General features: G+C 41.6%; 1 protein-coding gene across 2 annotated transcripts in view; it reads right to left on the bottom strand.

The window, feature by feature from the left end:
• The window catches only part of dgkzb (diacylglycerol kinase, zeta b), a 48,954-nt gene extending 24,265 nt beyond the window's left edge, over positions 1 to 24,689 (bottom strand). The window contains exons 1-3 of one of the 2 annotated variants that reach the window (XM_084017551.1): positions 24,016 to 24,109; positions 2,580 to 3,600; positions 382 to 478 (exon numbers count right to left, since the gene is read on the bottom strand). In XM_084017551.1, coding sequence (XP_083873677.1) covers positions 382 to 478; positions 2,580 to 3,559 — 1,077 coding nt within the window. In that variant the 5' untranslated portion in view covers positions 3,560 to 3,600; positions 24,016 to 24,109. Of the gene's footprint in view, positions 1 to 381; positions 479 to 2,579; positions 3,601 to 24,015 lie in introns of both variants that reach the window. The other variant, XM_084017552.1, reaches the window with a different exon arrangement.
• Between the last annotated feature and the right edge of the window lie 647 nt (positions 24,690 to 25,336).

Raw genomic sequence — 25,336 nt, 5'->3', positions numbered from 1 at the left:
GATGGCACGTGATGGTTTTACACCATTCAACTGATCTATATTATTCATATTATTATAATATATAATATATTATTATTATTATTACGACCTGATGAGATATGCTGTAACGCCATATAAAATAGTGAAGAAGAGCAGTAGCAGAATTACAAAGACTGAATCATCCACTCAGTTTTCTTCTTCTATGGTGCAGGAAAAGGTGGTTAAATGAGATCAAGCACCATCATTTCCTCATCATACAAATGAATAAGAGCAAATTTCATCCTGATTCTTATCCTTCTGGCTTTAACATCCTGACTGATTTTAACCTTAACTTCCCTCACTGATTGAATCATCTGATGCTGGATGCTGATTGGCTGCTCAGTGGTGTGTTTGTGAACTCACGCTCCAGTCTACGGTGGCGTTGGGCTCCGTCTGTCCGGGCATCGTCACGTTGGGTTGAGTCTCCACATGCTGCAGACCCGACTTGGCGATGGCTTTCCTGAAACCCCAAAAGAGCTTTTAAGAAAACAGACCTCAGATTTTGTTCTTTTGTATTGTTAGTTGAGCATCTTGTAGTTTTGGCCATGTTAATGTTTCCCTTGTGGTCTCTAAATTATTCTTCATTAGCACACAGCTGCAGGGTCCTGGACTAGTTCCTGCTGCAGACTGAATCTAGAGGAATGACTCTCAACTTACCTAAAACAACAACCAGTTTGAGTTCATTCATAAGCAGATATAAGTTAATAAAAACACAAGTTTCTTAAATCAAATAAGCAGCATTGTAAAATGATTTAAACCTCAGTTAAGCTGACCATTAATTATGTGTGTTGTTATGGTTACCTGCAGCCTATTATAAAGTGTGCACTGATTTACAGTGATGTTAAACTAGTTAAACATATTTTTGTAGAACAACACAGCAGCAGGTATTAATATAATAAGACCTCCCTATTCATTTGCATTTTTAAAGGCACAATGTAGCGTCCACTTCCTGCTGCAGACGCCACCAAACAACAAATAACTGCTCTGGGTCAAAAGTGATGCCATTGCTAATCAGATCCATTTCATCTCATGACTTAGTTCAGTGGAATACTTTTCATGCTTCCTGCAGGACACATCTAACTCTGAAGGTCACAAAGCAAAGCAAATATAGATTTCCTGAACCCTTCAAGACTTTCACCAATGCACTGGATGTAAAACACATAAGATCCCTGACAAACAACATTTAGCAGAACGATAGATGAATATCAGACAGCAGGACGAGACAATAGAGGAACATTTAAAGACTAATTTAGGTGTTGGTCAAATACAATTTTAAATTTAAAACTGTTAGTTATCAACGCTAGAGGCAGAGATGAGGAATGTTGCTTGTTTTTATGCTTTTCAATGGAGTATTATGTAGCAGTACTCTTTCATTTCCATACTTCCACTAGAGCACTGAGGTTGACCAATCAGATGCTCCTGGACGTCCCCAGAACTGGGCTCAGAAACAGTAACCGAGGTTTTATTCTCTAGAACGGTCCAGAGATTCAGAAAGTAGAAACATTTAAATCACCACTGAAGAGACACTTCTTCTGGTTACACTGTGATTGATTTGACTTTGCTTTTCATTTGGGTCTACTAAGTGTGTATTATTTTTATGGTTTTCTTCTCTTCTTATTGTTGTTTGCTTTGTATTTATTTAAATGTTATGCTTGTTCAGTATTTTGGTCAACTGTGGTTGTTTTACCTATAAACAAGTTTAAAAGTAGATTAAAACTAGATTTAAAAGTAACCTTTCTTTCTCCTGTTTTGAAAGGAGACAAAACAAAACTTAAGATTTTTTCAAATGCAAAATCAAAGCTACTAAATCTTCTACTTTTACCACATCGCAGGACTCTGAGATTGACTCTGTATCTCAGTACAAGAATCTTTGAATAATAATTGATGACTCATTTATGCCTCACATTCAGCAACTGATGAAATAAAAAAAACTGAAGCTCATTTACTGTCTTTAGTCTTATTTATGTATTTATTTGTATTTTACTGTATTTTCTAATTTGTTAATTTCTTCTTTTATTTATTCCTCTTTATATTTCAACATCCATTTTATTATCCTTTTTCCAGATTTATTCTATATTGTGGCACTCCTGACTCCACAGTCCTGATACGTTTAGCTCCTCGCTGCTCCATCATATTCACTGTGCATATATAATATAAGATATTTTGCGAGTTTCACCAGTTTGCAGTTTGTATTCTGATCAAAACTTTATATTTTATTATTCTCAGGATTTTGAGGTTGTTTAAAGTCCCTCTTTCTTAGGTTTTGGTGAATGAAAGTTTGCCGCACATAAAAGAACGTCTTCTAGGACAACAACGTGCATCAAGTCGTCATATGGGATATCACTACCTCTTAACTAAAGTGAAAGGATGACGTCGACACACACTGTTTTCAGGAAAGACTCTGCCAGTAACGTTACTCTGTCCTTTAAAAGACATCATGCGACATGAAGCTCACTGAAATAAACCTGCTGCCACACAGCCAGAAAACGTTGTTCCTCTGAGCCACGTTAAGACAAGTTTAGCTAACAGCGGCCGCCGTGTTGGTGATGAGGACTACATACAGCAGGAAGCCACTCCAGCTTTCCAGGTGGGAGTCGTAGCCGCGGGCCCCCAGCGGGCTGAGGGCTCCAGGGCCCCTGTAGAAGGTCGGGTGGTTAAGGTAGGAGACTGAACTCCTGCGGTTGGGCAGTGGGGGGCCTCTTCCGGGCCAGGGGCTCCCAGCCTTGGAGATGGTGGAGACCCTCCCCCTCCTCCTCCGACTGGAGGCCCGGTGGCGGCTGTAGGGAGCAGCATCCCCTGCAAACACCTGGGAGGAGTTCCTCCGCAGGCAGCGAGGGGCCCTGATTAGCGGCCGCGACGTTGGAGGAGGCTGGGGAGTAGCTCTCATCACCTCCAGGGAGGAGGAGGTGTGATGATCATCAGAAAAGGAGGTACTGTCTTCCTCCTCGGGCAGCTGCTCAGCCTCAGACAGCTGGCTTCCTTCTGATTGGCTGTCGTTGGCGGTAGAGTAATCACTGCCGTCATTGTCACCATCTGAGTGGAGGCTGCTTGAGCGTGAAAACATCCTTCTGTTGTTGGCTCCGCCTCTCACCTCCACCTGCTGTTCTCCAGGAGGTAGCCCCACCCCCTCTTCCTCCTCTTCAGTCATCTGGATGAGACTGGCGAGCAGAATGGACGGGCCCAGCAGGTGGGTGTCAATGGTCCGCAGTTTCCCCGTCTTTCTCCTGCAAACAGCGAACCTCGGGTTGAGGCTGGGGGTGGTGGTGCTGGAGCGCCGGCGAACGCGTCCCGCCCACCTGTTGTGTCTTGCTGTCTTTGCCAGACGCCCCCCTCCTGCACACGGTAGCGGCCCCTGCAGCTGGACGCTGGGGCGCCGCCGCTGGGTCAGAGTGGAGGACGGCATCCCAACGTTGGACCTCCGGCGGGCCTTGCTGGTCGGGACGGCCACACTTGGCCTCCGCTGGCGGCAGGATGCGGCCTCGGCACCAGCCGGCCGAGCAGCCTCCTTCCTCTTAAAGTGACGCCGGAAAAAAGTGTCCATGTTGGACGGAGAGAGGAGGCAGATGTCTGAAATGCTCCTCTCTGGCTGTTGAGCGCAAAAAAGTAGTTAGACTGGAGAGCAGAGATCTTCAAACCCGAGGATGATTCTAATACTAAGATATTATATGAAGGAAACAATAGGAAGCTGCTGATTATTTCATCCACCAAAAACAAAATCACTATTCAGACTTAAAGAGAGCCGAAGTGAATATGCTAATTCCTGGTTCTAGTTCTAACAGTGTCTGTGGTTAGTTCAGGTGTCTGTTATAACAGCAGGACATTCCAGTGTCTGTGGTTAGTTCAGGTGTCTGTTATAACAGCAGGACATTCCAGTGTCTTTGGTTAGTTCAGTTGTCTGAAATAACAACAGGACATTCCAGTGTCTTTGGTTAGTTCAGTTGTCTGTAATAACAGCAGGACATTCCCAGTGTCCGTGGTTAGTTCAGGTGTCTGTAATAACAGCAGGACATTCCCAGTGTCTGTGGTTAGTTCAGGTGTCTGTAATAACAACAGGACATTCCAGTGTCTGTAGGAGGTTCAGGTGTTTATTTTAGAAAGTAAACGTGTTTAATGTTTTTCAGGAAGACCGATGAAAGAAATGCTGAATGAGAGATTTAACTGAGGCTAGACAGGAAGTGACATTGTGACTTCAGCTCTCTATACTGGACCATCTCACTCTCTAAACCATGCGTTTAGATTCTCTGCAGCACAAAAGGACGTACAGTATGTCTGACCCAACCAGTGAATGCAACACTATGTGTGAAACTTCCTGTTCTTGTCTCTGTGTGCTGTATATGTGACTATAATGTTTTTAATTTTCAGATCTTCGTATTAGTAGGTTTCTGTTATTCATGTATATTTGTGTGGAGGAACAGGCGATGATTTGCTTGGTTTCTTCATGCTATTTCTTTTGCAGAACCCTTGGTGTTAAATCGAGGAATCACATGAATTATAAAACACTCAGGAAATGTGTGTGTGTGTGTGTGTGGGGGGGGGGGGGGGGGGGGGGGGGCAGCAGCAGCATGTCAACAGGAAGCACCTGTAGTTAGGGCCATGACTACCTGCTGGTTTCTCTTCCCCCAAACAACAACATGGCTCCAGTAATTAGTTTGTGAAGAAGATTCACATGTTCACATGATCTACAGTCAACAACAACCACTGGTATTATCAGAAGTCATACAGGTGCTGTTATCACACATATAATCTCTGTCATATGGATTGATATGTTCAAATATTTTAGGGAGTTTCTCCTTGACCAATGGAGTGTCCTGTGACTAGGGATGTGTTTTCATATAGTCCCATGCCTACCTGCGACAGGTGCAGATTATAAAACCCTAATTTGTGATTTGTGATATCGGGCCATATAAACAAATTGAATCTATTAATCTTGTACAGACCAAAGCCCAAAGAGATTCACTTCCATATGAAGAAGAGAGAACTTGTCTATCAGCTGCAGCAGTAGAATCATAATAAAAACTCACAGGACGCTGTGTTCACTCTAATAATACAGATAATAATGCCTGTTTGTTTTCTAAATCATCTCAATAACTATAATAATCAATAATATTCATATCCAGAACTACAGATGAGTACTAACTTGATGTGTGTTAAATAGGACCTAGTATGCTGTTCTGCTTTTTCCTGTTCCTTTCGGGTGTTCATAGTTTTATATGCATTTAAACACATGTTTTCTACGTTGTAAAAGGAAACATCCTTTGTATGGACTTCTCAAAGAAGAGGAGCTGAAGAACAAGTGGCTAACATGTATTTTAGCACTATTCCTCAGCAGTACAACTCCTGTTATCTGGTTACAGAACGGGGAGGGACATTTCAGAGGTTGACCAATCAAAACAGAGAGGGCCAGCTGACCAATCAGAGCAGAATGGGCTTTTTGGGAGGGAGGGGCAAGAGGTCATGGAGCGTTTTGAGTGGAGGTGAGATAGAAAGATAAATCAAAGCATGTAAACATGTTCTCGTAGGAACCTGAAATACAAATATCAACCAGAAATGAAGAATAATAAGTCCTCTTTGATGTTAAATAAACCACTAATTAAAACAGTTTTTCTGCAGGTTCAGGATGATCAGCTCTAATGACGGCAGCTTATCTGCAGGATGTGACGTCAGGTAAGTCTGCAGTGAAACCTCTCTATTTATAGCTCAGCGTCCTCAAGTTCACCCGTTACCTGTGTGACCAGCAGCCAATCAGTTATCAGGTTACATTCACCGCCAGCACTTCACTCAGGTATGAGTTACAGCAGCAATTCACAATTAACTATCTTGAGAAATAAATATACTAAGTACATAAAATGTTAATAACTTGAGTGTACTTGCCGACAGACTAATCATCAGTATGCTTCAAGTGTGTTAACGATTAGTTAACTTGAAGTTTGCTATTTGGAACATCTCATTCTGTACTAAAAGTATTTTAGTTTAATTTAAATTCTAGAAAAGCACAACTTGAACTGCATGTATTGTACTTTTACTCATGTGTACAATAGACTTGCATGCAATCAGACTTATTTTTGGAACTCGGGAGTCGCCCCCTCATGGCCTGCAGAGAGTATGCACGTTTAAGACACTTCAGAATTGGCTTCACTTTTCACTGGTCCAAACCCAGACAGAGTCTGCAGCTCTCTGGTTCATTACTGGAGCAAACATGCCAACATTCACCACGAGAATACACAACCATCAACCATCTTCAACCAGAAGATGGAGAAACATCTGAGCCCACTGCGCACTAGACGTCTTTTCATCCTCTGTTCTTCTGCTCTCATAGTATGCCAGGACTTACACCATAAACATCATTAAAAACACATAGATATTTAATATTAGCACTGCAAACTATGCATTTACAGTATAAATATTTATATAAGTATTAAAAGTATGAATGAGAAAAATAATAGTACACATGTTCTAAATGTGTTGAACGTTTAAATGAGGTTGAAAATGTAGTTAATGATGAAAAACATGCAAAATAATGATAATACATTATTGGAAGTGTGAGCAAAATCTACTCCAGGAGAGGGGAGAGGAGCTTTACAATCTAAAATCTTTAAAAAAAATGTTTTTAACTTTTTAACCTGCTGTCATCCCTACAAATGTCACTCTTCATATATAAGTTTAGGTGAAGATGTAGTGAAAATTGTGCTCTTTCATACAATTGTCATTGTGGAAGCACCGACCCACATTTATAGCCACAGGAGCCTGAAAGTGAGAGGATCTCCAACAGACTGCTGCATAGACTCTCTTGTTAACGGACACACAAAAAAACAGCAAATATTTCTTCTACTTCACTCTCTTACATATTTAAAGCAGCAACTCAGTGTAGTGTCAGTAGTGTCAGTAGTGTCAGTAGTGTCAGTAGTGTCAGTAGTCATCCAACATTCACATTGCAATTTCTTCAGAAATTGCTTTTTTTAGTAACATTTCCTAACGAAACTCAACTAACTCAAAGTATAACATGTCTTCCTGATGTGTCTAACGTGCACCTTGACGTAGCCATGACGAAACTAACAATATTAATTTAGTGATCAAACTTCCCTCAGTAAACAGGAAGGTTAGAAGGAGATGAGTTTGAACCAAGTCCTGAAGCACCTGCTGCAGTTTATCTCTGAAAACACAATTCATACTATTATTGTATTAATAGCTGCTCTGATAAGGAACCACGTTTAAATGGATATAGAATAGAGTGGCAGATAATAACTTTATGATCATGAAAATCATTACAATATTGATCTACTGTTTCATCATTCTGTGAAACATGGACTCTGACTCACTGAAATTATTTTTAAGTTCACATCATAATGTGGCAAATATACTCAAAATGCACGCAAGTAAATGTGAATACAATGAAATGAATTGTGTAGTGCAAAATACAAATCTGAAAAAGGGGACTTCGAAACAGTATTTGGTCTTCGGTTGGAATGATAATTGTTAACATCATCATTTTACTAACTAGCTAACAACAGGACACGATTGAATCCAACATAAACCAACAACTAACTATACAAGTATTAAAAAACCTGTTACTTAACTAGCCAACTAGCTAACAACAGGACACCGATTCAATCCAACATAAACAAACAACCAGCTATAAGAGCTATAACAGTGTTAAACAAACCAGGTATTAACTAACTAGGTAACAGCATACATATCCCACCCAGCATGAACAAACAACCAGCTATAACAGTATTAAACAAACCAGGTATTAACTAACTAGGTAGATATCGAGCTAACAACAACACAGATCCCACCACCCATAGGGAAACACTACTTTCTAGTTTGAAGCTAATTGTTGATCATTTCATTTAATGATAATGCTGTTAGTTCGCTTTACAAATGTAAAACAGGTTTTTGTGGTGAAGGAAACCACTTGAATAAAGTTAAACCGAGTGTTAAACAGCAGCATCAACACAGAATATCGTAAATCAGATGTTAAGTGTTATTCGTCGTCAGTCACTGATTCGGCAGCAGGTCAACACAGAGAGGGATATAAAATGTGAGATGGTCCAGCAGAATAAAACAACACAAAGACCAGCTAGAGGCAGAGAGAAGGGAGCTTTATTTGATACAACCTGACAGGAAGCGTTCCGTCAAAGGAGGACGAGGAAGAGGACGAGCGGAGACGCTAAGCTGCTGTTTGAAAATAACTCATTAACTCAGCAGCAGCCCATTCTGATCTCAGTGCAGCTTCTTGCAGCTCCCTGCGTGTCAGTGGCCCATCGACTGACCCAGGAGCAGCTCATGTACACAGCTGACCCGGGACCAGCTCATCTACAGGGCTGACTCAAGAGCGGCTCGTCCTTTGGAAATCACTTCAGCGCAGGTTGACCGCGGATGAATGGAGCCGCCGGCCTCTCCAACATCCCATAATACTCCTTCATTAACACTACAAGGCTCCTGCTGCTGATTATTATGGATCCGCGGTGTCTGAATATGTTGCAACATGACGGTTCATCTTCCTCCGCACCGCCACAGGTAAACTACATTAATCATGCGTGGCGGTCACGTGACTAATTAGCGCGGACCCGCATTCTGTTGGCTGCTGTTGTCGTTGCTAGGGAGTGATTGGCATGGCAACCAGGCCTCGTTTCCGTCAGGATCACGGATGAGTTGCCACTTTGGCCAAATCATTTTGATCACTGTGGTAAACTGAAAATATGACCTTTAAGGTTTCGCTGAGATTAAAAATCACTAAAAGTTCATTTTAATTCGATTCACCTGCCAATTATTTTCTCCATTTAATTATGAAACAAAAACATGTGTTCTAAATAAAGCATTATATAATATTTTGCCCAATCAAAAGACAAAATCATAATAATAAAAACGATTCAACTACTAATACGTATGTAAAACTGCATCCCAGAACCAACTTGGATCTCACTATAAAACAACCAAAATAAAACTGTACATTATTAAATAAATTAAACATAAAAAATATCTGTGAAAGAGCGGCACAATTCCCAGTGGAATACATGTTTCTATTTTAAATCTGCAGGAGCTTCATAAAAAGCTCTTTTACTGAAAGACCAGAGGAGTTTAGAACTGAAATCAAGTTGATCAACAGATTGTTTAATTATGCAAAATATTTTCCGATTTCAGCCTCTTTCATATCAACATTATCTTTTCTGTAATTTATTTTACATATATCATATCCCCAAGGGCTCTCGGGGTTTTTTATATTTTATAGACAAAACAAAACAAAAAAAATTAACAGATTATCAATAATGAAGATGTTCACATGTCCTTCTTATATATTTATAAGGTGGCTTCAGAACTAAACACTGTATCTGATTGGCCAACAGCAGCTCTTGTTGTTGAGACCAGTGGCTTCAAATATCCTGACTTTTAGTCAAATAACACTGGATCCTTCATTTCCCATAATACACCAAGAAAACATCTTTGCCTCATAAACATCCACATCCTTCAAACTCCTCACTTAAAGCTTGTAACCAAGCCTGAACAGCGATGACCCTGATGACATCACTATGACCTCACCAGGGATACTTTCTTCTCCAGAGCCACAGACGAAGGAGGTATAAACACGTCCTTTTAAAAGACATTTTACACTGTGACTTGTCCTCTTTAACCTGAAGAGTCGCTCTAGTTCTTCTTGTTCTTCTTCTCCTTCTTCTTCTGTTGTTGTGGACAGTGCAACTTCCTCCGTGGTAGATTTAAATGAGGAGGCAGATTACCTGGAAGAGGCTTAAAAGATCAGCACTTGTGTGACTGACAAGCTGCATTCAGTAAACATCACTGTGTTACTACAGGAACTAACCAGTATACGTAGTAATACACTGATGTACTGATCTAATACTGCTTTATGCTTCTACTCTACTTTTTACTCATTTATGTGACAGCTGCAGTTGTTTTATAATAACATGTAAACACATAAATAAAGATTAAGAAAACTACAATATTTCCCTCTGAATTCTAGTTGAATTAATTTTTTTTTTTTTTTTTTTTACAATGGAAACATGACTTGAGTAAAAGTCCTTTCTTGTCACTGATTGGCTCTGGTGCTGCTTGCAGATTAAAGTACAGTGACTGAAGAATGGATGGATTATTAATGAGGATTATTTTATTTTGTTGTTTTATGAAATGTGGACATCTGAAATTCTAATCGACATGTGTGCAGATGGACGACATGATGGAGAAGTCCAGCTCTCATCCCAAACTAACCAGTGAAAGCTGCTGACAGACTGCTGATCGCTTAAATACTTCATTCAGTCCTCCATATTGGATTCCCCTTAAATAAAGTCGGCATCCTGTTACAGCAAGGCTACATGAGAGGCAAGGTGGCCCCAGGGCCATGGATGGATCACTGAACAGGCCTACTGGGCACAGGGCCAGGGGACCATAGTGTCAGGGGCCCCCTGAACCTGACCAGCACAACATGTTACTCAAACAAACAGAAGAGACTTAGAAAGACAGAATCAAAGAGACACAAAAAGCCATGGGCCCATTGTCTCATTATCCACCTATGTCTGGTGCCCCAACATCCTGAATAATATATAATACCATCTTGTGATGCGATCACATCAGCTGCAATGCAATTGGTCCAGGGGCGTAGAGGGGACCAATGGCCCCTTCCCAAATCCCTGCCCCTGCTGCCTTGACTGTAACCCCAATCATCTGTGAACTCTGCCTTCATTTGGATCCCAACTACACACATACATGTTTTGTGACTGTATTGTTGTGACGCTATCTCAGTGAAAGTGAAAGTGGTCCATGTCTCCTGGTCACATGATCACTCACAAGGTTGTGACACCAGTGTCGTCAACGTTGTTGCTGGTAATACACTAGTAATAAACTAAGATTAAACAGACGGTAAAGTGAGACACTAAAGCTTGAGCTTAAGTCTTAATTAAGTCAGTTTTACTGCCTTTAAATGTTGCATCCTCCTGTCTAGATTAGGGAATGATCATGTGACTGATACATAATCAATGCACAAAAAGTGGGAGGAACCCAGGAGTTAATCTGGTCCTGCTGCTGCGCCACGTTCAAGCAGATGAAAACTGACCGTGGACCAGGTGACAGTGAGATATCAGCTTTCAGAGCCAGACAACAAATAAACTAATGTTTCAGTCAGTCAGCAGAGACACATCTGGTTAATCCATGTTATCAGTAATACTACTACTATACTGTAAATACTGCATTCACCTCATTGTTAATCTCCTCACTAACGATGAACTTTTTCTTTTCTTCACCTGGATGTCAGAATACTCTGGTATTGCTTTGCTGCCACCTAGTGGACAGAGACGATACTGTCCACAGAAGATTAAAATAGTCTTCTTCCTGTGTTCAGGACGTGTTTTTGACCTTTGACCTCTGTTCTTTCCTTCCTTCCTGACGTCCCACCTTTCAATGCTCCATCACACCTCCTCCTCCTCGTCTTCTTTCCTTTGTGCTAAACAGTTCCCTGTGAGGCTAACTAAGCTGCTCCTCCTGCTCAGGTCTGCCTCCTCAAAAGGAGGAGAAGCTCTTTATTATCATTCCTCTTGATTTTATTTGTTTTAGGCAAATCTCCTCCGCTGCTGCTCTTGCACTTTGTCACCTTTCTAGATGTCTAAAGTAGCTGTCACCTCCCAGCACCTCCTCCTCCTCCCGATCCTCTACTCTACTCCTCATGCTCCTCCTCCTCTTCTAGCTCCTCCTCCTTCCTTTTTCTTACCTATGATGCTCCTACCCTGTTTATCTGTTTTTCCACCTCCTCTTACAGCTCCTAAGTCTCCTTCAGTGGCTCCTTCTCCTCTTGTTGCTCCTCCTTCTGGTCCTACTCCTCCTCCTCATCTTTGTCTTACCTATGACCTCTCACTCGCTTTCTTTTTACTATTCATGGCCCCCCTTGTGGACCATTTACTCCTTATTCCCTCAGCCTCTGTTCTTCTTCCTCCTTCTTCTAGCTTGCTTCTCCTCCTTATCCTCTACTCCTCATGCTCCTCATCTTCCTCTTCTAGCTCATATTCCTTATCTTCTTCTTCTTCCTTTTGTCCATCTGGACCGCCTCCTGATAGACCTTTTACTCCTCATTCTTCCTCCTCATATTCTTATTACTCGTCTCTAGCTCTCCTCCTCCTCCTCCTCGAGAGCCAAAGTCCCTCCTGGACCAGACTATTTATAGAAACAGGGCAAGTGAGTGACAAAGATAGCTCAGGAAATGGGTCTGTGTAATCCCTGGGACCACACACACACACACACACACACACACACACACACACACACACACACACACACACACACACACACACACACACACACACACACACACACACACACACACACACACACACACACACACACACACACGTTTAAGTGGTCAGTTCACTCTAATTACATTCATATCATTTTATCTAGAGGTATAGACATCCAAAGCATGCTAGCAGTAATTTAGAGCATGGACATGCTAGTACTAGCTTATTATCAGTTATATTCTTTAATCATCACCTTTTATGGAAAATCTATGAATAAACTTAAGTACTAGACACATTATTGGTATGTTTACACCAAACGCAATGTGAATCTTTGCCTTATGTTTCCATGAGGTTGTCTATCAGTGTTGAGCATGTCCTCCTGTCGTCCTGATGTTGCTGAATCAGAAATGGTGGAAACAAATGTTGTCTCCTGTGTCTGGTCCCCCAGAGTACCATAGTAGCTCATATTAGTCCAGAGACCAGACCAGACTAAGTGGAGGAACCAGAGACCGTGGCTCAGAGGAAGAGCGAGTAGTCTCCTCCAGTCCGCATGCCGAAGTGTCCTTGGGCAAGATACTTAACCCCAAATTGCCCCCTTGTGAATGTGTGTGAATGAGTTTGATCTAAAGATGGCAGGCAGCTCCTCTGCCATCAGTGTATGGATGTGTGTCAACGGGTAAATGTAGACTGAATGTAGTGTAAAGCACCTAGAGGAGTAGAAAAGATTAGAAAAGCACTATAGAAAATGTAGGTCCATTTACTATCTATGTTCACGAGTAACGAGGCAAAAATGGGTGTGAATACACACAAGTATGACCAAGACCTCCATGTTGACCCCAACAAGGTTTCAGGTTGAAATATTTCAACTCACGCAGTACCTGAATTAAGCAAATTTTGTGGATTCGCCTCATTCGAGCAACCCGGCACAAATTCAGACTTAGATGAGTCTTTGCATTGACTTTGTATGCAATAGCACCGCGCAAGCATGACATGTTGATCCAATGATGCCGCTAGATGAAAAGTCATAGGAGTTAGGGTTATTAACAACATCCATCAAACAGTTGTTGGGATGTTTCCGTGTCATTGCTATAACAGATAATATGTCTTGATTGAAAAATACTGGAATTCTTCAACACTGGGAGCAAATACAATTGGTATTGTTGTATGTGGCTGCAACCCAACTCAAGGTCCACTTACTAGCTTTTTCTCTAGATTTCAACTTTTAAAAAATAAATAAATAAATAAGTGACATAAAGTTTTGGATCTGAAGGATATCAGCCAGCAGGAGGCTGAGGAAGTTCCTGCTTAACAACTTCTGATTTACAATATTATTACCTCAAACATAAAACAAACTACAGGCGCAACACACCAGATTATATTAGAAGGTTATCCTCCCTTTAATATCAAGATCCTTATACTTAACAAAACAGCTCATTTAAGACAAGATCACACAAGCAAGTGGAAGGTGAGGATAACAAGAACAACATAAGACCATGAATAATTCATCAAAGGACATCTCACGTTACAAACTGGAGGACAAATCACACCATTCTTCTACAAACTCGAGATAAAACCTGAGCAGGTAGTGAACAGAGTACCTGAGCAGGTAGAGAATAGAGTACCTGAGCAGGTAGAGAACAGAGTACCTGAGCAGGTAGAGAACAGAGTACCTGAGCAGGTAGAGAACAGAGTACCTGAGCAGGTAGAGAACAGAGTACCTGAGCAAGTAGAGAACAGAGTACCTGAGCAGGTAGAGAACAGAGTACTTGAGCAGGTAGAGAACAGAGTACCTGAGCAGGTAGAGAACAGAGTACCTGAGCAGGTAGAGAACAGAGTACTTGAGCAGGTAGAGAACAGAGTACCTGAGCAGGTAGAGAACAGAGTATCTGAGCAGGTAGAGAACAGAGTACCTGAGCAGGTAGAGAACAGAGTACCTGAGCAGGTAGAGAACAGAGTACCTGAGCAGGTAGAGAACAGAGTACTTGAGCAGGTAGAGAACAGAGTACCTGAGCAGGTAGAGAACAGAGTACCTGAGCAGGTAGAGAACAGAGTACTTGAGCAGGTAGAGAACAGAGTACCTGAGCAGGTAGAGAACAGAGTACCTGAGCAGGTAGAGAACAGAGTACCTAAGCAGGTCGTGAACAAAGTACCTGCTGATATAATAAGAGATCTGAGCAGCCTGAGACACCCGACAGTGATGTCATCTTATCACCTATCAAAGGTGAAAGACCTGCCGTGACATCACAGACATGGGGCTTGGCCTGTGACAGACTGGAGGAGTCTCGGTAAAACGTGAAACAGAAGAAGAAGACCAAGAGTCCATATCACCCTGCAACACTTGATCCAGACACTGTGTGTGTGTGTGTGTGTGTGTGTGTGTGTGTGTGTGTGTGTGTGTGTGTGTGTGTGTGTGTGTGTGTGTGTGTGATCATAGATCAAGCTCACAGTGACGTAACAACCATCAGATGGAGACAGGCGTAAATAACTTCTAATAAACTGAGAGACCAGCTGTTCTTAGCTGTTTCTGCTCCAGCCGTGTCTCCATGTACTCCATCACAAGTAAAGGTCCAACTTGTCAAATATTTTCCTGCTTCTCTAATGTGAGTTTTTGTTGCTTTTCTCCATTTTATATATCTGTAAACCGAAAAAAGAGGAAATTACTGTAATCTTATTATGTGATGTTATTAGAGAGTAAGACAGTCAGTAAGTTTGGGTCGAGCTATCGTCGCCCCTCAGGCTGTGGGATACTACAATGGGAACATTTTATTTTCTGACATTTTATCAACAAAACAATTCAATGATTAACTGTAAAATAATAGATACAAAATAATATGATCCTGGTCAGTTAAAATGCTTTATCAGAGGCAACGGATGTGATGGTTTCTCCCACTGCAGCAAACGAGGCCTGCTTCCATCAACCTGTTCATAAAAGCCTGGTCTTCACCCCTCGACTCTGTCAGTGTGCTCTCTCTTGTTCTTTCAGTGGTTTTTGGAATTGACTCACATCTTGGCAGTGCTCTGCGTTGTGTTACTATACTTACCCGTGTTTTTCCGTGTGCTCAGGTGTCCTGTGTGCCTGGCGGCTTCACCTGTTCAAGTGTCTTCAGAGTTTTTCCATGTGCAACACTTGTATCTCTCTGGGAAGCCGTTCTCTCCGGTCCAGTGATTTCTTCAAGCCAGCCAGCTTCCTGCCTCCACTGCCTTCTCTTTTTGTTTGAGAAACTATTTTTATATATACCTACCAGCGTAAGTCTCTGCTTTTGGGTCCAAACAAAACCAGAATCTGACAGAATGAACTGGCCACATGGACCCTGCAGAGATGAACAAGCAGGCTTCGTGTACCCAAGGGGCTCTTGTTGGGGAGCAGGAGGAAGCCTTACAGAAGATTATGGAGACACTTTGCAAGCTCCTTCACATGCTCCAGCTCCTCCAATTCCAGCTCCAGCTCTTCCAGCCACTCAGCCCAGCCATTATTCAGGAATGTTCGGGTCACGTTGTCACTTCCTCCACCAATGTCTTCTTGTGTTTGACCAGCAGCTGTTAACCTCCTCCACTGACAAATCTAAAGTCCCCTTTATCATCAGCTTGTTACCGGAGAAAGCATTGGCTTGGGCTAACCTGCGGCACTACCATTGGGCCCGGGTGGGCTGGGCCCACCCATTTTAGGCCCGGGCCCACCTATTTTGACCATGATTTTGACCCAGTCCTACAGTGAGTAGTGAGTGATTTTCATTCTAGCAGTTCATCCAATAAACAGCCTGAAGAAAGCTTTGAGTGAAAGCTTCTCAGCCAAGCAGCGGCTTCTACCCCACGTGTGGACTCTTGCATCGTCACCAGCAAGTGAGCCACTGAAATGAATGAAGTTGCCGTGCAAGCTCAATGAGACAGGCACAGACGGTATCTATTAATTAGCTAAAATGAAACGCAAAGCAAAGCGAAGCAGGTTATTTTCATTTAAATTCAGTAAGAAACGCTCCAAGGAGCAAGAGGAGGGAACTCCTGCCATTTTAAGCAACATGGTTACAAATGACAGGTTACCATCCTGCTCATAAACAAGAGCCACACAGGTAGGCTACTGAGTCGCATGTCACGTTGTTGTTTTCCAGGCACTTATTAATGATGTCCTCTGTGACATGCTCGCAACATTTAGATGTTTCCTTGCACACTTCAGGAACACATTCAGCACGTTGGATTGGACCTTTAAAGACTGTTAGGAAAACAGACTATGTCAAAGCTGAGAATGGTTCCCTTTGTTGTGTGGTCACCTGCAGCAGAGGCTGCATTTGTTAATTTAAAGAACTCGTCTTTGTCTGCATATTCTCTCACCCTGATCCTGCAGCTCACATCATGGCCGAGTTTGACGCCTCCTCTGGTGTTGGGGTGGTCCTCTCCCAGCACTTCAACTCTCCCACTGGCTCACGTCATGTTTTCAGGATTCATGGCACAGTTCTCCTCCCAGGTATGGAAAGCCTTTTGCCATGCGTTGGAGACACTGGCCAGCCTGTCTTCTGGTTACCACCCGTAAACCAAGGGCTGGACGGAGCGGGCAAATCTGGACCTGGAAGCAGCTCTTCCTGCTCGACCCTCCTTCCTTGGGAAGAATATACCCAGAACTCCCTGGTTTTCTCCACCACAGGTATGTCTTCATGGCCTCCAACCCCCACTCTTCCAGGTCCAGGAGACGGATGCAGCAGTTCCCTCTGTGCAGGGACATCTCCGGCATGCCCATTTACTCATCTTCACTACTGAATTGTGTTTACTTTGAAATAGAAAAAAATATAGTCACTTTCTTTGTAGTCTTTTTAGCTCCAGTACTTTTCAGTCTAGTTTGAAAATCTATTTGTAGTTTAACTGGATGTCCATTATATTTCCTACCAGTAAATTAAAATGAAACTGTCTGTCTGCTGATGACTGTAAACCAGTCGTGCCATTAAAGCAGACAGTTTATTTTTAACACGTCAACATAAACTGGTTTGGTGACTTGTTTGTGACAGTGTCATGTTCGTTGATTTGCAGTTTTGAATACCTCTGGTAACATTTTAGGATTCTTTTTTACATGTGTAAACAGAGTGAACTATATATAGCAATGCAGCGCTTGCATCTCATCAGGATTCATGGAATATAAGCAACAGTATTTTAAAGGCCGTTTACATGTTGTTAACTTTTTGTATGTAAAAATGGTTGGGGGAAATACTAAAATAGGCAGTAAAATTACAAACATGGCCAGTAAAGATATTGGGAAAGAGCAAAAATAATGATGATTTAAATATAAAATGCGGTTAACTACTCCTGTCTGAGCTGTGCATGTTGTGATTTATGAGCTTTAAGCAGCCTGTGAAGCCAAAGGCAGTGTTCCATATTTGTGGACACTAAGGATTATTATAGTGAACATAACTAAGACATGACGGAGCATGTTTTACACCAGACTGGGTCTCTGGAGCTGAACCGACTTCAACATGTGGGTAGAGTTGACGGAGGTAATAGAGTTGATGGAGTTGACGGAGGTGATAGAGTTGATGGAGTTGACGGAGGTGATAGGGCTGATAGACAGAGCTCATAGATATAGATTCTAGTGAGTTCTGTGAGGCTGTTGAGCAAACATGATGTTTAGCTATCGTTAGCGTGTTAACACCTACAAAAGGCTACAGCCTGAGGCTGGTGGGAATGTCTCTGGTTCTGCAGACATATATCAACCCAGAACCAACATTTAAATACAATACAATCGGCAACAAGTGGATCATGACGTGGGACCAGATCACTGCTCCTCCTCTGACAACGTAGGAACATTGCAGCACATCATCAACACAAATCTCAGGCTCACCACTCCCATTTAATCACTGTACAACAAACATCATTAAAACCGCAAACTGATCCACTATCAGTTTCAGTCTCCACCAAAACAAATGCTATAAGAACAGACTGTTTTTGTCTGCTGCATTTAAAACTCTGAATGCACCAGCTTCATTTCTCCCATTTTCTCCACACCACACAAAAAAGACAATTCCACCCACTCTGGTCACATGATGCTACAGCTGGATATCAGCACTATCAGATTTCTGTTTATATTTCTGATAAAATGCTTGGATATAAAGGAGATTCCCAGAGAACTAATGCTGTAAATTGTACAATGAACCATGTAAGCAGTTTTTTCTCGCCACTGTCGCTGTAACGCTTGCCCCTGGGTGTTGTTGGGAATTTGAAATTGTGTTGACTCTTGAAATTTTGAGCGTATTCTAGTCCTGCTCAATGTGTTAAGTGTTCTGAGATGACTTCTGTTGTGATTTGACATTATAAATCAAATTGAATTGAATTGAATTGAATTGAATTAACCTGGTATATTATTTCTGGTATATTATTTTTTATGATCATATATTTATTATCATTTAAAGAGCAGACATTCAATCAGCAAAACAGCACACTCACAGCAGTGAGTGAGAGCAATTGGCCCAAACTATATTTATGCGGTCTGGTAAGTAAAGCATAAGAATGAATAAACAGACCTAAAAGGTCTACGTTTAAGTCACTATAAAAAAGGTTGCGCTTTAGCACTTATATCCACCTACACACAGATACAGACACCTACTCATACACACTTACATAAACACTCCACATACATACGAAAATACAGTTAACATACAAGGGAAACATAACATGTAGGCTAATGGTATAGACATAGGCAGCATGCTGTAACCATTATGAATTGAGCCATTATTCTAACAATGAATATATTATGTAGAATATTTAGTACAAGAGACAGTAGCCCAAAGTTGAAAGGTTTCATCAAATGCCCCATAAATGCTGGTCAAAGACAATTCAAAAGAATCTATCATGTATGTGGAGGTTGTGACCATCTTTAAGCAACAGTCACACCGGCAAAAAACACATTTCTGGGCTTTTTGTAAATGGAGCAGAGAGAAATCGTTTCAAATTAGTTACAGATGGGGACAGGATTGTGTAACATAGCGGAAAGATTCCTTTACCCTTTTCATGTGATAAAAGCTGCCAGCTTTACCTTTCACATTGCCTACAGAGTAAATCAACTTCAATAGATGCAAACTCTCCAAAAAACGTCAGGATTGAAGCGACCCCCTCACGATGTGTTGAAGCTAGAGACGGTCTATGGTACAAACAACAAGGTCTCTGCCGTATTTATATCTAGATGACGTTATTTTAAGTGTTGATGGAGCTACAATGTTAGCATAGCCGACCTCCGATCGATGCAAACTCCATTCAGAAAACAAGCATTTTAAAAATGGTGTGCTTGTCGTCTTGCAGACAGATCTAACAAACCATGACTTTACACTTTTTAGAATTCGTTGTCATTATGTAGTTATTTCAGCATCCTTTTGTATCCATTTATTGCAAATCACAACAAAATTGTTTATTTTAGGTTCATCCAGCTGTAGTAAACCAGCCGACGTGTGTCTTGATAGCTTCAGTGAATTTCACCGAGCACCTCATGGTGATGTTATGACCTCAGACAGGACGCTGTTTGAATCTTGGACATGTACGAAGCAGCGATAGTGGTTATTTCAGCCATGATGGATGTAACCTTGTTGGTGTCTGCATGAAGTTAAGCTCCCTCCCTCTCCAGCACGTCTAGCGTGAGTGACACAAATGAACACAAATGATCCCGAGTAATAAAAGAGTAAAAAGATCAGAGTGATGCGGGGTGAATATTCGCCTCTTTGGCGTGAACACAGCATTAAGCTTCATACTGTGTAGTTTATGTGGAGTCATGTATCTGCTGTGAATGACATTTAAATGGATTTGTTGATGGTCAGGGTTTCTGGATGACTGCTTTACTGTGTCCCAAACACCGTGCCAATCAGAATCAGGGATACGGTCAGGTCTGCCCACCAGAACGAGTCTACTGGCAGTGGGGGAAATCATTTCTCTAAAATATTATTTGAGCAATGAAGGCTCATCAAGGGGAGTCTGCCAAGGAGCCCCCATAGGTCTTCAAGGCTGTCCTCAAATAGGTAGAAATAAAAAAGTGGAACATGCTACAGAGGTCTTCAAAGGAGAGCCTTTGTCCCTGAATATGTTACTGAACGAATGTGTCGCCTTGTCATACCACTGACGACAATGCCTGGTGCTTGATCAAAATATTATTGTTTACATTAAAATTTGAAAGCAGTAACATGAATGTACATATACTGTACAAGTATATGATCAACGACCGTTTCTAGAGCCGCTCCTCCTCCTCCTCCTCCTCCTCCTCCTCCTCCTCCTCCTCCTCCTCCACCTCCACCTCCTCCACCTCCTCCTCCTCCTCCTCCAGATTGAATCCTCTCCTCTGGAGTGAAATATTCCCATCAGGCCCTAAAAGTGACGACCTTTAATTAATTGCTCTGCCGCTCCATTAATAGCAGCTATAATTAGAGGACCGTGGAGATCAGAGGGACATTAAGCCTCCTGAATGGACTTGTTACCTTTTTATTCACAGCGGAGTTGATTTGGGATCCAACACTGCACCTCTTCTATATACGTGAAAAGATCTGTGGAGTAAGTATTCCCAGACTGATCTCATGAAGTGCCGTATGTATGACACGCCAACTCGTATGCCATTATGGCGTGTTATCACAATCGTCTTTGCGCGTGTTTATCAACGCCGTTTAACCCTAACCCTAACCCTAAAGGGTGTTTACATACACGCGGATGTGATGGGTCGTTTCGCTCAGAACGTACACATACACGCGGATAGCTCGAATTGCGTACAGATAACACGCCACTTGGCTTTTAGGAAGTGGCGTGTATATTTACGAAAAGTCATGATGCCACGTTGGTATTCTGATCCTTTACTGAAGTAATAGTACTGGTAACAGTGAAGAAATACTCCAGTACCAGTACAAGACCTGCAGACACACAATCAAACTTCCCCAGTTTCTTTTTTGTATTACAAGTTTTCTGAAATGTTATGTTGAAATATGCAAATTTGGCATCACCGAACGGAAACTTTTTGCGAATTTAGGAGAAATCGACAGAAATAGACAAAGTAGTCAAACAAATGTTGTCTTTCCAGTAGTCTGACAGAAGTCTTGAACTCTTACATGGTAGATGGTAGAATTAATAAACTGTAGCGAAAGCTATCAGATGAATGTAGTCGAGTAAAAATAAATCTTTCTCTCCGAGATGTAGTAGATTAGAAGTTAAAAGTAGCAGGACATGGAAATACTATTCCTAAGCAGAGTACTGCAGTAAATGTACTATGTGTCTAATGCGAGTGAGACTGCTGGATGTGCAGTTCATTAACAGACAGACAGACAGACAGCAGCACTGACGGACACACAGTGATGTATCACTCACTCACTAATCACTGATCACTGGCATGGGTTGAGGTGCTATAGAACACCGATTGTATGGTTCTTTATAGGTTCTCTACTGGTTCTCTCCCCAGTAAGAAGAAGAAGAAGAAGAAGAAGAAGAAGAAGAAGAAGAAGAAGAAGAAGAAGAAGAAGAAGAAGAAGATTGTTTGGAGTGTGAGCTTAAACATGATTTGGATTCATACATCCTGGACCGTCGCTCTTGGAGATCTGATCAGTTCCATTTTTGTTTTGGTTCAAAATTATACTCCTATATAGTCCTATAAACCAGTTGGGGGGTGTTGTTCATCTTTAAACAAACAGATATATATGTACTGTATATTAAACTCAAACTACTGCTGAATGATGATAATGATGATACTCATCTGATAGAACTAATCACATTAAATAGTTGGGCCTTTGACTCACGTTCAAACCTCATATTGATCATCATCTTACATTACATTTACTTCAGCGTTTCTGGAAACAGTTTCAGAAAGAAACCGGTTTCATGCTTCTATAAGTGATTTTAGATCAAACTGTTATGTTTATAATGCAGATTTGTCCTCTTGCTCATCAGCGCACAATGTTTGATGACAGACTCAACTGGTCTTCTCCCAGTATAAGAAAACACATTCACTGGTTGTTGTCCACTTAGAAAAGCATTTAGAAGTGTTTAGGTCTGACAGGAATGATTTCCATCTTTGACATCAGTTTTATATGTTTGTTGTTTGTGTTGTTGCCGTTTGTTCTTTGTTTAAGACCAATAAACACATTTACATATAAAAACACCTGCATGTTCACTAACTTCAACCTTCTCAACAGTTCTGCTTTTTTGCCTCTGTAATATTAAACTGAATATCTTTGGATTTTACAAGTGAACCCTCTCAATATGTTGTCAGTTTGGGAAATTATTTTCAGCGATTAATCTGCTGCTGTTTTCATTTTTCCTGATTTTAAAAAGTGCACTACTTATTTATTTTTCTGTCTTGATTTTCTTTTGTATGAAACATACAAATGCATTTCGTTGTGCATCCCTGTGTTGCACAATGACAATAAATAAATATAAACATCATCAAACAGGTGGTGGTACACATGAATTTACTAAAATTATACTCATTATTTCTCTTTTACTGCTTCTTGGAATATTTTGCAAATAGCAAACAGTTTTCACAAAGGAACAGAAAACTTAAACATAAGTTTGTTGGTTATTTAGGAACAGTGAAACAGATATTCTCTGTAAAAAAGAATAAATACTTCAAAGAGACAACCAGGTTAAATGAAAGCCTGTGAGAGTGAAAGTATTTTTACATGGTTGATATTTATATTATTTATTTGTAGGATACTAAAGGACCCCAAACACATCCTGATGTGAAAAACAAATCTAAAAACTTAAACGTGAATTTGTTAAACTATTTCAAGATCAAACAATAAATAAAATGTGTTTAAATTTAGAATATGATGATGAAAACATATCAACCCTGAGACAGGAGGTCTTAATCTCACAGCACCAAGGATCCTCCATACAAAACATTACTAAAATCAATTCACCTGGTCGGCAGTTAAAGCACACGACAGAGAGAATACTGCATCACTGTATAACAATAACAGCATGTGTTACATTTCATTTACTTAAACTGTTAATTGCTGTAAATATATTCTCAAGCTAAAGTTGAGCCAAATGTCCCTCAAATGTGACAATTTCCTCTTTTTTTCAGGAAAAGACATCACCTTGGACATTTCAACCACAGATTCGTTTTATGGACAAAATGATGAAGACTGATAGGGAAAATAAATGTTCATCACAGCCGAAATTCCAAAACCCCTTTACATTTAGGCTGTTTTTATGGTTGAACCCTCTGACACAGTCACTATGTAGTTTGTACAGATGTTTGACCTTGAAATCAAACAGCTGGACCACAAAACTGATCTACATCTAGTAGTGAGGTTTTCATTTAAAAAAATATGAGAGGGTTAAACATTTTTTTCCAGCCGACAAACACTAAATCCCAAAACATCCTGTTTCCAAGCCTTTCAGCCCTAATTTCACGCTCCTTTTCTCTTTGTCTCTCTCTGCTGCTGGAATAAAATATTGATTTTCATGTGGTAACGTTTAAATGGTTTAACGAGACATAAAAGTACCACTTATAAATACCAACTTTTGGTGGTTGACAAACAAATCATTGCTGCAAACCACAAAGTGGACGGAGTTACTGAACATGGATGGAGGGAGTTACGGGAAAAAACTGTTTGACACAGAAGAACAAAAAAAGCTAGAAAACGACTTTACTAAACTAAATCTACTTATCGTTTATGGGATAACCTCTTTGTGAAGGATGTAGCGTGCCTCATAAAGCATCACTTCCTGTGCAACATCAATACGTTTTAAGAGCTTTAATGCTGATGAAGCTGTGCTTGTAGCTGCTGATCTGACCCTGGACCAGCTGTAGAAGACTCACCTCCTGCCGAAGATCCTCAAGCCGGTGAAGGTCCTGCTGGTGTTGTGGGGGTGGGGGGCGGTGGCGGCGGAGGGCAGCTCTGCGTTGGAGGCTGAGGAAGAGGAGGAGGAGGAGGAGGGCCCCTCTGCTCCATCCTGCAGCGAGGAGGTGCTGTGCTGAGCCGGGTGCTCCTCCTCAGGCTGCTGATTCATGACTGCTTCTCTCACAAGCTCAGCTGGTTTGAGGTCAGCACTGAGCAGCAGTCAGCCATTCTGACAGCCTCACTTCCACTCACAAAGTTCAGTCTCAACACAGGAAGTAGAGCTTCAGCTTACACCAGGAAGCAGCAGCAAAACAAAACCAACTGTTACGGCCCGAGTTAGTCAGGAGGAGGAGGAGGTGCTTCTCTCCACACTGGCTTCCTGACTTCCTTCCTTCCTTCTCCTAACCCTCCCAGCCTGAGGAAGCCTCTCTCCTCCTCATGCTCTTTCTCCCCACAGCACACGCTCACCAGCAAATCCAGGAAGTTTGATAGAAAAACACAAAGAAGAACAAGCAGTCTGTAGCAGGAGCTTCTTCTTCTTCTACTTCTACTTCTACTTCTTCTACTTCTTCTTCTTCTACCTCTTCTTGTTCACTCCACAATTTTGTTTTCTGTCCTCGTAGTCGTGAGTCTCTGCTGCTTCTACTTTTATCTCAGCTCTGTGGCTCTCCCTCTCTTTTTCCTAAGTCCCGCCCAGCACTCAGCTCTGCCTGCTCTTATTGGCTGGCGGAGAGAGGTGAGAGCTTTGCCACCTGCTGGAGCTTCTGCGGCTGTACAGCTGCTAAAAAAAGAGGAGGAAATGAACTAATTTTCTGCTCTCCAGAGCTGGAGCAGCAGCTGAGGTCAAACCAGATTTACAAGAAGCAAGAGGGGTGCTTCGTCTTCTTCTTCTACTTCTTTATAGTCAAAACAGCCACCGAAAGCAAAATTTTGAGTTGGTAAATAGAACAAAATATTGTGAACATGAGTGGAAACAGCAGCCTCCTCTCACTTGGATCACATTTCTACTCTGCAATGTGCTGCCCTCCCACATAGGTTTTACATAAAGATGGTGAACCAGCCCACACCAACCAACAGAGAGAGAGTATGCTGCAGTAAAGCGGAGGTCGCACGGCCGCAGCTAGGCCCACACAGAGCCCTTCACCGTGGGCACGTGGCGGCTCCCTCCCCTGGGTTCCTGCCCCGAGGAGGATCTGAAGGATGTTATTTTTGACAGCCCATTAAAACAGAGGTGTAGGTTGAGTCCTTTCTCTTAAAAATGATGATTTACAACATTCAAGTACCTTTATAATTATGTTC

Source organism: Eutrigla gurnardus (assembly GCF_963514095.1).
Source record: "Eutrigla gurnardus genome assembly, chromosome: 9".
In the NCBI taxonomy this organism is placed as follows: Eukaryota; Metazoa; Chordata; class Actinopteri; order Perciformes; family Triglidae; genus Eutrigla; species Eutrigla gurnardus.
The sequence above is the reverse complement of the archived record's forward strand: the minus strand, read 5'-3'. Positions and strand labels throughout refer to the sequence as shown.